Source organism: Ornithorhynchus anatinus, chromosome X1 (genome assembly GCF_004115215.2).
Source record: "Ornithorhynchus anatinus isolate Pmale09 chromosome X1, mOrnAna1.pri.v4, whole genome shotgun sequence".
Classification (NCBI taxonomy): domain Eukaryota; kingdom Metazoa; phylum Chordata; class Mammalia; order Monotremata; family Ornithorhynchidae; genus Ornithorhynchus; species Ornithorhynchus anatinus.
This window is the reverse complement of record NC_041749.1, coordinates 103,309,602-103,325,976: the sequence shown is the minus strand read 5'-3', so window position 1 is coordinate 103,325,976 and position 16,375 is coordinate 103,309,602. Positions and strand designations below refer to the sequence as shown.

The following is a 16,375-nucleotide window of genomic DNA, read 5'->3' as shown; positions in this document are numbered from 1 at the left end:
TTTTATTTTAGACAAAAACTCACTTGGGCTCATTTGCTAGCATGCCCTCACTCGTCTCTTTTTTTCTTGCAGTATTGATTTTTTTCTCCTGCTTTCACTCCTCATGAAAATCTATGTTTGTTATGGAGTTTATAGATTGCTATTGAGAACCGTTTTGGATAAAGGAAAAAGTAGAAGAAGCCCTGCCTCAAAGTTTGGGCTAGTTAGAGCATGCATTAATATTGTCATTTCTTCAGAAATGTCCTGGTGGCCTCCAACTACTCTTTAGAAAAAGGCAGCATTCGTGTTTACCAGTATTACCCCTGTGGGCTGACTGAATAATAAAGGATTGGGCTTGATTTGATGGGAGGTCATTTTGTAGCCTGGTGTTTTATAAAGCAGAAATCAGTGAGCAGATTTCTGCAGTTTATATCTCTGTCCAAGGGCTCATTATGTACATCTCCCACGGGAAGCAAAGATAGCTAACCAAATGTAATAGGATCCTGATACACGATACCAGCTGTTTAATAGCCGAAAAGCATAATTAATTACTAATGAAATTTGGTGTCTAAAGAAATGGAAGCCGATTGCCACTCGCTTAACGGATGTTGAGAAACAAACGAGAGCCTCCATCTCTGTTGGAGTGGCCTTCCAGCCGGCCGTGAGGTGCCAGGGGCCAATGAGAGGGAGCCTGTGTCCAATCTTCCTGGGTCTCTTTCCTTTCAGGCAGCGAATTCAGATCCCTGAAGCACTGTAGCTTTATCCTGACTGGCTGATTCAGAATTGAAGGGGCAAGACATTAAGGGCAAGAACGTTCCCCTGAGTTTCCTTTCCCCACCTCACCACCCCAACTCTCCCAGCCTTGAAGGGAGGAGATTTCCCATCTTAGCGGGTGTGATCAACTCTTTTAGGGACTAACTGGCTCTTTTCAAGTATAGGCTTTTTGTATCCCAGACTCGGGTTTTCTTGTGGGCCTAGTAACATGAAAAGAAAGCAGCTTTCCCAAGAAGCTTTCCCCATTGTCTTTTCTGTCTGGCAGTGGAGAAGGAAATATCATTAGTGTTCATAATCCCAGTTGTTTTCAGTAACTGGACCAAATGGTGTTCAGCAGGGTAGTTTAGGTCCAGGAAGGGATATTACCAAGATTTTCTCTGGCAAAGGAGAACTGGTATCCAGTCCAGGGCAAATGCACTCAGTCAAAATTGAGGGCTTAGCCCAAAATGTTGAGAGTGTGATCAACTCTTTTAGGGACTAACTGGCTCTTTTCAAGTATAGGCTTTTTGTATCCCAGACTCGGGTTTTCTTGTGGGCCTAGTAACATGAAAAAAAAGCAGTTTTCCCAAGAAGCTTTCCCCATTGTCTTTTCTGTCTGGCAGTGGAGAAGGAAATATCATTAGTGTTCATAATCCCAGTTGTTTTCAGTAACTGGACCAAATGGTGTTCAGCAGGGTAGTTTAGGTCCAGGAAGGGATATTACCAAGATTTTCTCTGGCAAAGGAGAACTGGTATCCAGTCCAGGGCAAATGCACTCAGTCAAAATTGAGGGCTTAGCCCAAAATGTTGAGAGTCTCTGCAAATCTCTGGTCTCTGAGGTCAAACTCCAAGTATTAGAGGCTGAAATCTGGCCCAGTGTGAGCAGCGGTGCCACTGACCATTAAATTATTAAAATCTGTCAGAACTCACTAGCAGCAAGAAGCGACTGAGTTCTCAGGGTCCTGCCCCACTCCCCAGCCCCACTCCTGCCCCTACCTTAGCCTGGCTACCATTTTTCCTTCACCAGTGGTGTGTCCTGAGGGTTGGTGGAGCAAGCTGGCAGCTAGTCCACCAGCGTACAGATTCCAGTGGCACCTCTTCTCCCACTTAGATTCATTGTGTCTGGTGTTCAGTCTGCCTTCAGACCCACCCAGTTTGGAGAAAAGCATTTACAACCTGAGGGAGGAACAATTGCTTTAGGTTCTTTGTTTTCAAGAAGTGCTTGGTGGCTTGGCTTGGTGCAAGAAAATTGTATCCAGCCAGAGTCAAGGAAATTGTACCACAAACCTGCATTTTGTGGCTAGCAATGTCCAAAACTCTCTGCCCACGTATAGTTCTTTCCACTGTCTTCCATCTCGTTGACCTGTGTTGCCTGAAATCTATTGCCTGCAGGTCCCAGAAGCCATTAGGAAGTGCCAGCGAGCTGGCATCACTGTTCGCATGGTCACCGGGGACAATATTAACACTGCGCGGGCCATTGCCATCAAGTGTGGCATCATCCACCCCGGAGAGGACTTCCTCTGCATTGAGGGCAAAGAGTTCAACCGACGCATCCGGAACGAGAAAGGAGAGGTAATGAGCCTCCTGGGGGCCCTGGGGAACTGTAGGGGTCATGAGGGTGGCTTCAAGGCCAGGTCTACCCACAGAGTGTCATGACAGGCCAGGAAAGGGTCTAAAAAAACCCTCGGGATCAGTCTGGGCTGCCAGGATGGCACAGAATCTATGGACAAATGTGCTGACCTCTGCCTTGAGGGGGTGACATGGCTGTATAGTGGCTGAGAGAGAGTGAGAGCAGTAGCCACAGAGGGGCCTGCAAGTTCCTAGCTCTGCCTTACCAGTAACCCTGCCCCCTGTCCAGGTTCTCCTCTCCACTCCAGCATTCCCTTATCTCCTCACCTCCCTATGGAGCTTTCCTCCACTCCACAGGCCCTGAACATGAGCCCAGGCAGTACCCAGCCTTTCCTGTTGTGGAGTCCCCCCACCCCCCACAACAATTCCCCTGACTGCTCTCTCTTTCCTCTCCAGATCGAACAGGAACGAATCGACAAGATCTGGCCCAAACTCCGCGTCCTCGCTCGTTCATCCCCCACGGACAAGCACACTCTGGTCAAAGGTGAGGCTCTGGCCAGGGCTGCCATCTCCTGGGGACCTAAAGGGAGAAAGCCTGTTCAGTGAGAGGGAGAGACAGTGGTGGGTCTCAGCCCAGGGTGGCTTTGTTCCATAAGCTAATGCCATTCCTCTCCTGCTTCTTCCCAGGCTAGGGCAAGGTCTCAGGGCTTTGGGATGGCTGGGAAAAGGGGCCAGCCTGACAGAAGATTCCGAGAATGTCGGGGGCAGCTGTTGGAACTAGGGAACTCAGAGCTCTGGAAATTCATCATCTCCTTTTCTTTCCAAGGATGGCTTGGGGGTCATGTCCCTTACCCAACATGGGTTTTGACAGGTGAAAGGTCAGCAAGAGGGCAAGAGTGAAGTGCTGAGGAAACTGGACCTGCTGACCAAGCCTCTCTACCCCACCACCTCAGCTTCTCTTCTCTCCCACAGCCGCTTGACTGCCCAAGAGCCGAACAATGACTAATATGGGTTGGAATTCTAACTTGTCTGTTGTGGTCAATATCTTTCTGGCTTGGAGTGACTTGGAGTCGGAAGGAGATCGATAGCTTTAGAAATCTGCAGGGCTCTGCTAGCCTGGCTGGCCCTCAGGAGTTTGATGAAGGACTTAGAAGACCTGTGGCATGACACTGGGCCAGTGCCTGGCCAAGCCAGCTGACATTAAGGGGAAGCCCTCTTTACAGCAGTTGGTCATACCTCTCCTCTTAGGTCTGAACTTTTCACGGGATCCAGATGGTCACTGGAACTAATTTAAACATGGATGCCACCTCTCTGACCATGCTTGTTGGCCTTCGCAGGCCCAGAAATAATTTCCTCTCCTGTGATGCACTGCTTCTGCTCTAGGGCCTTGAAGCAACATAAAGTCTTTTCCACCCCCCAACCTTAATTGAAAGTGCCCCAAAGCTGCTGACAAGAGGGAGAACGCTTCATTTGGTTTTTTCCTTTAATATGTTGTGCTCTGGTTCATCAAGACTAGAGGTAGATATTTGGGGTTCCTATTTGAGGTCACTGTTTTATCCAGGTATCCATCCCAGAGGTATTGTTAAGCATCTTAAAGAGGAGAGATCTTGCTTGTTTTATTATTAATAATAATAATAATATTTTATGAAAGCTAGAGAGCTGGAGGCTTGAGGTTGAAGGTATCAATGCCCAGTTCCCCATTCTTGTCCAAGAATGCCAGTGTGTGTATGTTTGTGTGTGTGTGTGTTGGAGCCAGGGGGGGAGGTTTGGTTAGGAGGCTCTGAAGAAGCTCAGTGTCAGTATTTAAGTATCACCAAATCTATCTTTTTCAGGGCTCTTCCCTCACACATTCTTCTTATCAATCAGCAGGTCTCTCAAGGGATTTCTGACCTATAATTCATTTGGATCCCTTATCAGAGAGGATCTCCTACCCCAGGTGGGCCCTGAGAGCAGCAGGGCTGGCTGCTCTGCTTAAAAGCAAGTGGCATTTGTACAGCCAAGCTGGGAAACCCAAAGGCCGGCTTGTTGACGCCTTTGATCTCGGCTGCAGGTGGAAAGGGTTTTCCTTGTAAGTGAAATGGGAGACACCTGCCCATTTGCAAGCCCTGAAATGGTATCCCACAGCTACCTGATAGGGGTTAGACATGTGAGATAGGTTTGGCATTGAGCTGGTTCATGGGGGTGGGGGATGAGGGGAGCTTTCTTCTGGGTGGCTCCCCAACTTCTGTCCCCCCATCACCTTGTGCTCTGGGAAAGAGTGGAGAGAAATCTAATTTTGACTGCTACTCCCAAGGTGTGGCATGGCCTTTGAGCACCCCTCCTGCCATTGTCAGTCAGTGGTGTCCCACCAAGGACCAGAATCTCTCCATGTCAGACTGGAACTTGCTCTCTTGAAGCAGATGGGCAGATTTGGGCAAAAGGGGACTCCAGAGGGGCTCATCAGAAGGGGCACCCTGAGACTAAGAAGAGAACAGGAATTTTCAACCCAGAGCTTCAGGCAGTTGCAGGGCAGACTCACTCACAGGACACCCTTGTTCCTTTAGCGGCCCTAAGAGGAGCGGCATGAAGCAGAGGGACTGTCTGGAGCAGCTACCGTCCTCTGCTCAGAGACAGGCACTGGGGAAGAGAAGTCTTTCCCCCTTAATGTGGCTTGGCTTGGGCTGGGACTCAAAAGCTTGGGAAGTTCAGCCCCTCATTCCCTTGGCCAAGATCAAACTCTTCTGAGCTTCCTTCCATCACTCTGCACATTTTCTGAAATACCTGCAACAGCAAGAGAAAAAGTCATCAAGATTTGTTGAGTTTCTTAATGTGCTGGGAGCTCCCCAGGACCCAGCTAAATATAGGCACATTGACTTTTCAGTCTTCCCAGATTCGTATGCTTCTGAATTTATCATTAATTTCAGTATCGTTCATCCTTTTTCTAGGAAGAGCCAGATTCATTCCCAGACCCTACCTGATGATGCCCTAAAGAAATGGTGGTTCCCCCTTGCCCAACCTCCCCCTTCCCCGGCCTACACACGTATCAGAGCACTGAATTTTCCAGGATTCCAGAAAACTGGGTGCCCCAGTAGATGGCATCCCTCTGAGCAGACAGGTCTCTCTGACATGCTTGGTCCTCCAAAGTAGTCCCAAATGAGCTCATCTCCCCTCTTTGTTAGTGGCAAGAGCACGGGCTTGGGAGTCAGAGGACGTGAGTTCTAATCCCGGCTCTGCCACTTGTCTGCTGTGTGACCTTGGGCAAGATAGTTAACTTTGCTGTGCCTCTGCTACCTCATCTGCAAACTGGGGACTAAGACTGTGAGCCCCATGTGGGACAGGAATTGTGTCCAACCTGATGGCCTTGTATCCAACCCAGCACTTAGAACGGTGCTTGGCGCATAGTAAGTGCTTAACAAATACCATCATTATAATTATCATTTTAAATCACAGCCCTGATAGTGGAAAAGAAAATGCACCCAAGCAGGAGAAACTTTCTATTCAGCTGAGATAATTGAGGTTTTTGCTGGGCCCAGCTCGTGTCTGAGGCCTGAGGAGGTTAGCAGCGGCAGTGGAAATGGCAGCAATAGTAGTATATGCGATCTAAGAGTGCCTTCACACATGTGGCATTGGGTGAGGCGCAAGGAGAAGCAGAGTGGCCTAGTGGAAAGAGCACAGGCCTCCAAGTCAGAGAACCTGGGTTTTAATCCCGGCTCTGCCAAATGTCTGCTGGGTGACCTTGGGCAAGTCACTTCGCTTCTCCATGCTTCAGTTCTGCCATTCTCCTTCCTACTTAGACTGTGAGCCCCATGTGGGACAGGGATTCCGTCCAACCTAATTCACTTGTCTCTACCCAAGCGCTTGGAACAGCGTGCGACATAGTAAGCGCTTAAAAAAATAACATTTAAAAAAAAAAGGCCAGGTCAGGGCTGGTCTGTGCCTACTGTGCAGAGTGGGCACACCTACAGGGCCAGGCTTGGAGGTGTGGGGCTTTGGGGTCAGGTTTCCCTTTCCCAACACATTCAGGCTCCTGATTACCCCCATCCTGAACCTCCCTTCCTCTCTGCTCCTGGAACATCATCTCCTGTACCTGTCTTTCTTTCTCTCTCCTTTCCTGGTCAGATGTCTCTCTCTCTCTCTCTCTCTCTCTCTCTCTCACCCATCCAGACCTTTTTCTTACCCCTCCTATTCCTCTTTCTGTTCCCCCTTCTTTTCTATATGGAGGTATAGCTGGGCCACCTTTAGAAGGGAGGAGATGTGGAGCCCTGCATGGGTCCAAGCCTGACTGTGGGCTGGACACAGATGGGGCAGTAGAAAGATGGGCTGCTGGGCTAGGGCAGATTGGCCAGTGCCCACACCCTGGGTTGGCTTCTTGGGCCAGGGCTGGGGGGAACTGCGACCCCTGGCCAGCCCGGTGACTGAACTCTGCTGCGATGCCCCACCGGGCCCCAGAAGTCCTCGTGCCTCAGTGAAGCAGCATCTCACATGCTGGGTTGGCTTCCATCTCTTCAAATGTCCCGTGGGCCCCCTCCACCCCAACCTGCCTCACCCCATCCCACTTATTCCATCACTTGCACAACCAAATGAGAGGAAGCCAGGTGTGGGCCTTCACTAGCTGGTCTTGGGGCAGGCCTACCAGAGCTGAGTTGATCTGACTCTCATCCCACTGTTTTTTTCTCCTAAAGAGCTCTGAGGAGAAGGTCCATGTGGTTGGGAGAGCAGTGAGCTGTTGAGCCTACTCAGTGACAGGGGCACAGAAAGAGAGAGGGAAGGAAAGATGGAAGGGAGGTGGAGTGCCGGGGTCTGGACCCTGGAACTATACTGTGGAACAAAATGGCCAGGATTGAGGCCAAGGCCAGTGGTGCAGAATAGTGCTGAGCCCTGGATAAGAGGGATATAGTAGGACAGGCCTAGGATAGCTGTGGCTCCAAGAACAGGGGACCCCTGCTGGGAGTGCTGCACTCCAGCTAGAGCCAGGATAATAATAATAATAATAATAATGTTGGTATTTGTTTTACTATGTGCCAAGCACTGTTCTAAGCACTGGGGTAGAAACAAGGTAATCAGGTTGTCCCACGTAGAACTCATGGACTTCATCCCCATTTTACAGATGAGGTGACTGAGGCACAGAGAAGTGAAGTGACTTGCCCAAGGTGACCCAACTGACAAGAGGCGGGGCTGGGATTAGAACCCATGACCTCCGACTCCCAAGCCCGGGCTCTTTCCAGGGACGTCACTTGTTGGCAGGCTGGACATAGTCATGGTGGCGCTGAGCCCACGAGTTCCAGCCTCTTTGCCCCAACTGAGGATGGATCCAACCCGTCGAGGGGCCAGAAGGGGCACTGGCAGCCTGGGGAGCAGCTAGCCCAGAGGGTCTCCGGTCCCTGAGGAAATGCCCAATTCCTACCAAGCTGACGTAGCATTGTTCACCCCTCTCCCCCCCCCCATGCTGTCTCTCTGGCAGGCATCATTGACAGCACCCATACGGAGCAGCGGCAGGTCGTGGCGGTGACTGGGGACGGGACCAATGATGGGCCGGCACTGAAGAAGGCTGACGTTGGCTTTGCCATGGTGTGTGTCGGGGCGAGCGGGCAGGGAGAGGGGCTGGAGGTCATGGCTCGGTCAGGACCCCAGAGATGCTGGTGACGGGTCCTCTTCCTGCAGCCAAATGGGGGACCGGGGGCAGCCTAGAGATCCCCGTTTGTATTCTGGTTTGTCTGGGACCCTTAGGGTTGCCCGTTCAGGGGAGGGAGGGGCAAGACCTCCAACCTTCCTTTGAGGCTGCGTGAGGTGAGAGTTGCAGGGGGAGGGGGTGGAGGGGTGGGGAGGCCAAGCTGTTCTCTTCGTTGGAACATAATCTCTGTGGGGGTTTGTGTGTTCCATGAGTGCGTACTCTGTGTGTCTTCCACCAGTGTGCACATGCTGTCCCAAGCATGTACGTATGCTGGTCCGTGTGTGCATGGCTAGGTTCCGTGGGTATGGGCAGGTAGGTATTCCATGAGGGTGTACTCTCTGTGGATGTCTGTGCATGTGAGATGTTCTGTAGATATGTGAGCGTGCGCCATGTGTGTCCAAGTGTGTTCTGTGTGGGAGTGCTACGGGGAAGAAGGAGGGTGTGCTCCGGTCATATTGGGATGTCCCAGAGGGGATGGCCAGGGTTGCCCCATCGTCCCCGTCTTCCCCTCCCGCTCCTTTTAGCCTGGCTCCCCTTGACCGACTCTCCCCTCCCCCCCAACCCTTCCACCCCTCCACCACAGGGCATCGCTGGGACCGACGTGGCCAAGGAGGCATCTGACATCATCCTGACTGATGACAACTTCAGCAGCATTGTCAAGGCTGTGATGTGGGGCCGCAACGTCTACGACAGCATCTCCAAGTTCCTACAGTTTCAGCTCACGGTCAATGTGGTGGCAGTGATCGTGGCCTTCACTGGTGCCTGCATCACCCAGGTAGGCTCAGGGCCTGTCAGACAGGGAGTCGACGGGGTTGGGGGAGGAAGGGTGGGGGGAGAAGCTGGGCCCCCCTTTTCCTCAACCCTCTCTCCCAGGCTCCCTGGTTTTCGGAAAGGGCCCAGGAGATCCAGAACAGGAAGCGGAGCTGGTCTTCCGCTGGAGCCCTCGGGGTTTGTCCAGGGAAGCTGTGAAAGAGCTGTGGAGGAAACTGAGGCTTCTGGAGCCTGTGGGGATTTCCGAGGCCGGGAACGTGGCTGCCCTGGATGCCAGAGCTGGAGAATTTCTGAAAACTCCCTCCCCCAGTGATACTCTCTAACTCCAGCTCCCTAAGGAGAGACGTAGTGATTTCCCAGTCTCAGCTCCCCACCGGCAGTCCAGAGGGACTCATCGCTGCAGGGCCGTTTAGCTGCAGGGCTGACTGTGTGTTGGGGTGAGGCTGCAGGGAAGCCTGGTCTCTTCTTGGGTCTAATAGCAAACAGTCACTGGCAGGAGTTCTCAACTAATGAGTAAAAAAAATGAAATGCTATTAAAGCGACAGACGCCACCAGGCTTTCAGCTAGAAATAATATGACGATTTTGCACCTATGATGTTAATTTGTTCTAGCACGTCTATGGCAGCCTCAAAATAACTCAAACCTGGGGTGATGGGACAGAGGTGTTCCTTTGCTCTCCCCGCCCCCTCCCCCCCACCTCCTTGGGCTCATGGCTGCGCACATGGACCCTTACCTAGTGATGAGTGGGAAAGGCACTCCCAAGGAATGACTAATCCATTCTTCACATCTTCTACTGGGCTCGGCGGCAGCAGAATGACCCCATGCCCTCTCCAGGTGTCTCCCATCTCTCCCCAGTGAGACTTAATTCACTGGACACCGTAGTAGGTCTCCCTTAGGTTACTGTGATGGATTTGCTGCCCGAAGCCAGCAGCAGACTCTTCTCTAAAGTTTCTCCCCCCTAACCTCCCCAGCCTGGCTGCTGTCTCCCTGGAGAGGTGGGTGGTGCTGAGAATCCTTAGAGCTCCGTCCTGACCCAGTATGAGCAATACAACTAACTCCAGCCCCAATCCTCAGCAAATTGGAAAGAGGGATATGTGTGTGTGTGTGTGTTTGTGTGTGTGTGTGTTCATTCCACGGGGGTGGGGAGAGCACTGGGGGGGTTGGGACCTCCTGCCCTTTGCCGTCCTAAACAAGGTGGGAGGGAGAGAGTGCAGTTTGAGCCTGGCTGGAATACAACGGGAAGGGTTTCTGCCCCCAGGCCGATCTGGCCAGCACACTGGTCACACCTGGAAGCCTCCGGCCGACTCAAACCCACCGTACTGGGCTCTGCTTGGGCTCCTTTGCCCTGTGTCCGGGAATGTTTCTGAATCAGATCACCATGGCAGGGGGCACTGGCTGGAGTCAGGGCCAGCAAGGGGTTGGAGAGAGAGATTGTGTCTCGGGCCTCCTGAGGCTGCTCTCACCACCCCCGTTTTCCAGAACTCCCGTGCGGAGATCTTTATCCCTCTGCCAAGGCTTGAGCCGAAGTTTCGAGGTTCAGGGCAGAGATGGCGGAGTGACCGGGAAGGGGCCGGCAGCCTCCACCTCTCCTCTCTCCCTCCTTTGAGAGGAATCGTCGGGGTCTATCCTGCATCTCTCCAGGGATCCCCACCAGTTGTGCTGATCTTCGTTTCTTTTCCCTACAGTCCCAGAACTGTAGCCAAGGGGGATCCCTGGCAGCAGGGCCTGGATCGCCTTCATTTTTCTGTCAGTGAACAAACAGCTCCTTCTAGTGGAAATTCCCTGCATAGATGCCAACTCCCAACTCTCCCAGTCAGGAGGTCGGGCGCAGGGCCACTCCTTCAGGAGTAAGGTTGGGAAGGCTCAGTGTGAACATACCTGGCCTCCTAACGCTAGTCCCACCTGGTTCCGATGCTCATTCTCTTCCACCTCAAGTGGCAAAGAGCCAGTGTGTGTCTGACCACCCTGAGACCGTTTCCTGGGCGGTAACGCCACTTGCCCCAAAGAGGCAAGAAATAGTCTCTCGGCTCTCTGATGGATGAATGCCAGAATCAGAAACTGAAAAGGAATGGCTTTTACAGTGGAATGGATGCTCCACTCGGCGATGGCATTCAGAGCGGATGAGGGCACAGCAGAGTCTGCCCGGAGACCCTCTGCAGGACCCGCCGCAAATTCCTGCTCTAAGAGCAACTCCACCAAGCCACTGACATGCGGCACCTCATGTCGAATGGCAAGACGGGATTGCCAGCAGTGAGGTCGTGGAACTCCCTCACTCTTCCATGTATATTTCCCATCACCCCTTTGGTGGGTGAATGGCGTGAGGAGAATGGGTGAATACTGGCTACCCAATAGCTGCTCTAAGCTGAGCTGAAATGTGGACGCCGTCAACAGCACGGACGGAAGGAATGTTAGAGCCAAGATGAAGAAAAACCTCAAATGATGTGGCAGAGCCGTGGAGCTGGAAGGCAGCAGCAACGGACAGGTCCGCCTGGGGTACAATTAGAAATGGGCCGACTCTTAGACCAGAGGCCTGAAGAAGATCATACCCCAGAGCGGGAGAAATGAAAATGATACCAGAACCTAAGGGGGGCAAATGCACCAGAGAAGAGATCTGAACAGTCTTATCGTATGCACGATGGGGAAGGGATAGCTGGTCAGGCCACCCTCTAACCCGCTGACAGCTCACCATCAGTAGCAGCATCTTCAGATGTAAAAATATGCCTGATCGAGATAATGGATTAAGGCCATGCAGGAGGCTTGTGGGAAGCAGGGCGGGAAGAGGGGTATTGCCACAAATGGGGTCTTGTTTATGGGAAAACGCATTTTGCTTCTTGATTGCATCATGACCAACCTGAGCTCAGGAGCCTATTGAGTCAATAAAGTGTCAATGGAGAAACCTACCTCAAAAGTGAGGTTGTGCACCTCTTCCCCCCTCCACTCCCCTTCCCACCCCACAGAACATGTCCCTGTTTGGGGCGGCTGAGACTCTGACCCTAAGAAACAGGGCAGAGAGATGAATCTGGAGCGCGGGGCCGGCTTAGGCATGTTCAGCCGGGATCCTGCAACAAACATCTCGCTGTCAAGGTCAGCCACAAAGCTGGGCTCAGGTGCAAGGCAGCCCCCTCCCCAGTACTGCCCGTTGGCAAAACGGAACAGCTGGGAGACATTCGGGCCACTTAAATGGCTCCTCTTTGGAGAAAAATGTATCAGGACAGAACATTAGAATTTTGGGGGTTTGGAGGCACATTCCTAGCAAGCCCAGAGATATCACCTGTGGCCGGGAGGGGAGTGGTCCCCACTGGGGGAGAGGCTGAGTTCAGGGTCCTCTCTCAAGGCTCCTCTTTCCGCCATCATCATCTGCCAGGTTTTTAGGGTTCCTTCTCTGCTGTCGGGGGCCCTCCGCCCAGACTAATGCCGGGGCCGTCCTGTCCTCCCCCAACACATCTCTGGTCCTGCCCATGGTGGTTACAAGTCTTTGCTTCCAACCTCCAGGACTCGCCCCTGAAGGCTGTGCAGATGCTGTGGGTGAACCTTATCATGGACACCTTTGCCTCCCTGGCTCTGGCCACTGAGCCCCCGACCGAGTCGCTCCTGCTGCGCAAGCCATACGGCCGCAACAAGCCGCTCATCTCCCGCACCATGATGAAGAACATCCTGGGACACGCTGTCTACCAGCTCACACTCATCTTCACCCTCCTCTTTGTTGGTGAGTCACTCACCGGGGCCCAGGGAGGTGCAGTGAATCTCTCCACTTCAGGCCCAGAAGGTTACTATTGGCAATCCGGCCCGACCGTTGGCATCGAGGGCCTCCGCCAGCCGTCTCCCTCTTACCTTTCTGCTCTTTTCCCCCTGAATCCCAGCTCGCACTCTCCACTTCACCCTCATCCCCCTCCCCTCAAGCTAACCATCCAGCGAGGGTGGAGGTTTGCATGGGGCCGTGGGGGGCAGATCTGACCAGCAGGGGCAAGATTTCATGTCCCCCACAGTGGCCTGGCAAGGGACAGGCCACAGAATCACTGGTTCCTGCATCCCTTTGCTCCCCGGAACACGTGAGACCTGCACAACTCACGTGGCCTGCGGGGCCCTATCCAGCTCCGACCCTCAGGAGTTGGAAATGGAGGCTTGGAGCAGCCGAGAGCCCTGTATGTTGCCTAGGGTCTGGGAGCTGCTGTCCTCTCTCCACAGCTGTGATGGTCAAAATCAAGGAGTGGGCCAAGGAAGCAGGCTCGCCGAGCCCAGAAGCTGGGATCTCGGATCCTGATGGCCGAGAAAACTTTGGCAGTGCCCTCGGCCCAGGAGTGATGGGGTCGGGAGAGAAGGGCCACTATAGGGTACCCGGCAGTTTGGCCACTCTCTACCTATATTGTTAGAGTGGACTCTCCCAAGTGGTTAGTAGAGTTCTCTGCTGGCCATGCAGTAAGCACTCAATCGATACAATTGACTGACTGACTGACTGACTGACTGACTGACTGACTGACTGACTGGGGAATCCCAGCTGGACCAGGGAGTACTGCCAGGTGTGGGGGAAGAGTGGTGAGGCAAATTTTCCCACAAGGCTCCAGGACCTGGACATTTCTCCTTCCCTCTCTGGCCCTTGCAGGTGAGAAAATGTTCATGATCGACAGTGGGAGGAATGCACCCCTGCACTCACCCCCTTCAGAGCACTACACCATCATCTTCAATACTTTCGTCATGATGCAGCTGTTCAACGAAATCAACGCCCGCAAGATCCACGGGGAGCGGAATGTGTTTGACGGCATCTTCAGGAATCCCATCTTCTGCACCATTGTCCTGGGCACCTTCCTCATCCAGGTAACTAGGACTCCGGGCCAGGGGGCACCCAGGGGGCAGGAGCACCCAATCCTAATCCCAGACTACAGGTCAGGTCATGCTGAAGATGCTGGGTGGGACTCCCACCTGCTTATTGCAGAGATCTGGTGGCGAGCCCTGAGGCTCGGTCTGGGCACAAGACCCAGCTTGAGATGGAGGGCGGCTTAACCAGCCTGATCCACCTGGGGTCCGTGGTGGGGTGAACTCATGTATCATGTACTGATTCTTGATTCACTTTGAGGGAACAGAGGGAATAAGCCCAGACCCTGAATGGGGTTGCGGGGGTGGACGGGAGGGGGAGAGAGAGAGAGAGAGAGAGAAAGGTTTCCATTTTGATCGGTTTTCTCCATTTGGTCTCCAGATAGTGATTGTGCAGTTCGGAGGCAAACCTTTCAGCTGTTCTCCTCTCCAACTGGACCAGTGGATGTGGTGTATATTCATTGGATTGGGAGAGCTTGTGTGGGGACAGGTGAGTGAGCTACAGACCTCTTGCTCCCTCTTTGCATTTCACAGAAGCTCCTGCCTCCTCCTGTGGCACTTGAAACCGGCCTTTCCTTAGCGTCTCCCCTTCCTTTAGGAATTACATTCCCCCGGATTGTCCCAACCATTCCCAGAACTCCGTGCAGGGGAAGGTTTCTCTTTATGCCAAATTTGATGCCCTGAGAGACCTCTGGTAATGAGGATAGGAGAGATGGTCACCAGGGTGCAGCCGGCTCTCACCTCAGCCTCTTCCTGTTCCCGATGGGTAAATAGGTTATCGCAACAATCCCAACCAGCCGGCTAAAGTTCCTGAAGGAGGCCGGACGACTCACCCAGAAGGAGGAGATCCCCGAGGAGGAACTCAATGAGGATGTGGAGGAGATTGACCATGCAGAGAGAGAGCTTCGGCGGGGCCAGATCCTCTGGTTCCGGGGATTGAACAGGATCCAAACCCAGGTAGGAAGGCTCCCGGCTTGAGAGCCCCAGGGAGAGGGCTCCGGGTACAGACTAAGGCCTATGGCTTGGGGGTGGAGGATAGGGAGAGGTGGAGAGGGAGGGAGGGAGGCTGGCTATTTTGTAGACCTTCCTGTCCACCGCAGACTCAAAAATGTTTTAAAAGCCAATTGTGTGCACAGGGTCAACTAGCAGGGGGGGGCCTAGCGTCCATGCTGCCCAGGAGAAGCATCAATTCCCTGTCCCTGTGCCCATTAACAGGCATTTGCACAAGTTATTTCTGGGGCCTCCCGGCTCCAGCTCCAAGTGACAGATTATTGGCTTGTTTCATGCCCATGCTCTGAGGACAAAGCACGTTCCTAATGAAACCACTTCATTTTGTCAATTTGAACGGCCTCCTCTAATGACATTTTGTCATCTTCATTATCTTTGCTTTACAAGTGATTAGACCAAGTGCCACTTCCACTTTATTTAACAAGGGAAGTTTAATGGGGGGGAGGGAAAGAAAGTGAAGTGGGGGGAAGTACAAGGGTGTTGGGGAGGGTGGAAGGAGGAGGGGAGAGTGGGCCCAAGGGAGATGGCTGAAGAAGGCGTGGTGGGTCAGGATACTGTTGAACTGGTCCTTGGTGAATCCAAGGGGAAGGATGTTCTGACACCGAGCCAGGCCTCAGGTTCTCTAGACTGTAAGCTCCTTGTGGGCAGGGAATGTGTCTACCAACTTGGTTATATTGTACTCTCAGGCGCTTAGTTCAGTGCTCTGCACACAGTAAGTGCTCAGTAAATACCATTGATTGATTAAGGTGAGACCTGGACTCAGGAATAGTCACCTGAACTGGCACACGGATGGATCCAGGCTCCACGACCCCCCACTCCCAGCAAAGTGAAGCCTGCCCCTTTGGAGTGAGGGGCCAGTTACATTAGCTGGAAATTGAAGGGTTGGGATAGTGTATGTGGCCCCAAAGCCTCTGCCCTATAGCACACCGATTTTAACTTGGAAAGTTTGGAAAACCTTTTGAATTTGAGCTGGTTGGTGAGCAATTTGAGATGACTCAGCCAAAGAGGAACCTATGCTAAATTCTAATGGTGGGGAACAGACATTCGAGATATCTGAGCTGATATTTCTTCATGTGAAGCTGGGTGCTGCACAGAGGGAAATAATATCTAAAGGCTACCAGATTCACTGGGTCATCGTTTCCCCGTGCTTCCCAGTTTCAATTTTGTTTTGTCCAAGAAGCCCCTCAGGAGATGTAATGTAGGTTTTATAACTCCAATTTTTGGAACATGAAATAATAATAATAATAATGATGATAGTATCTGTTAAGCACTTACTATGTGTCAAGCACTGATCTAAGCACTAGGGTAGACACAAGCTAATTAGGTAGGACATAGTCCCTTTCCAACATGGGGCTCACACTCTTAATCCCCATTTTACAAATGAGGTAACTGGGGCCCAGAGAAATTAAGTGACTTGCCCAAGGTCACACAGCAGACACGTGGCAGAGCCGGGATTAGAACCCATGTCCTTCAAGCCTGGGCAGTTCTCTCCCGTCTGTCCGTTCCACCCCACCCCCCCAATACACACACTCTCATTCCCATACTCAAAGGCAGACCCCAGTCACAGTCTTCTAGACTGTGAGCCCCCGTTGGGTAGGGATTGTCTCTATCTGTTGCCGAATTGTACTTTCCAAGCGCTTAGTACAGTGCCCTGCTCAAAGTGAGCGCTCAGTAAATACAATTGAATGAATGAATGAATCTGCACTGATCACCTTAGGCACGAACAAACATTCATCCTTCCAGCTAACTCTTTTTAGCAGTTGGTCTCTCCCCCAACATTGGATGTGCAGCTCAGGTTCCAAAATCCAAATCTCCCTCTCCCCATCTCACTTCTGT

General features: G+C 52.4%; 1 protein-coding gene across 17 annotated transcripts in view; it reads left to right on the top strand.

The window, feature by feature from the left end:
* The window catches only part of ATP2B2 (ATPase plasma membrane Ca2+ transporting 2), a 563,774-nt gene that overhangs the window by 537,170 nt on the left and 10,229 nt on the right, over positions 1–16,375 (top strand). For all 17 annotated transcript variants that reach the window (XM_029050120.2, XM_029050114.2, XM_039910392.1 and 14 more), the window contains 8 exons: positions 2,125–2,304; positions 2,758–2,845; positions 7,742–7,848; positions 8,535–8,726; positions 12,215–12,428; positions 13,323–13,534; positions 13,914–14,021; positions 14,306–14,488. In XM_029050120.2, coding sequence (XP_028905953.1) covers positions 2,125–2,304; positions 2,758–2,845; positions 7,742–7,848; positions 8,535–8,726; positions 12,215–12,428; positions 13,323–13,534; positions 13,914–14,021; positions 14,306–14,488 — 1,284 coding nt within the window. The remainder of the gene's footprint in view (positions 1–2,124; positions 2,305–2,757; positions 2,846–7,741; positions 7,849–8,534; positions 8,727–12,214; positions 12,429–13,322; positions 13,535–13,913; positions 14,022–14,305; positions 14,489–16,375) is intronic.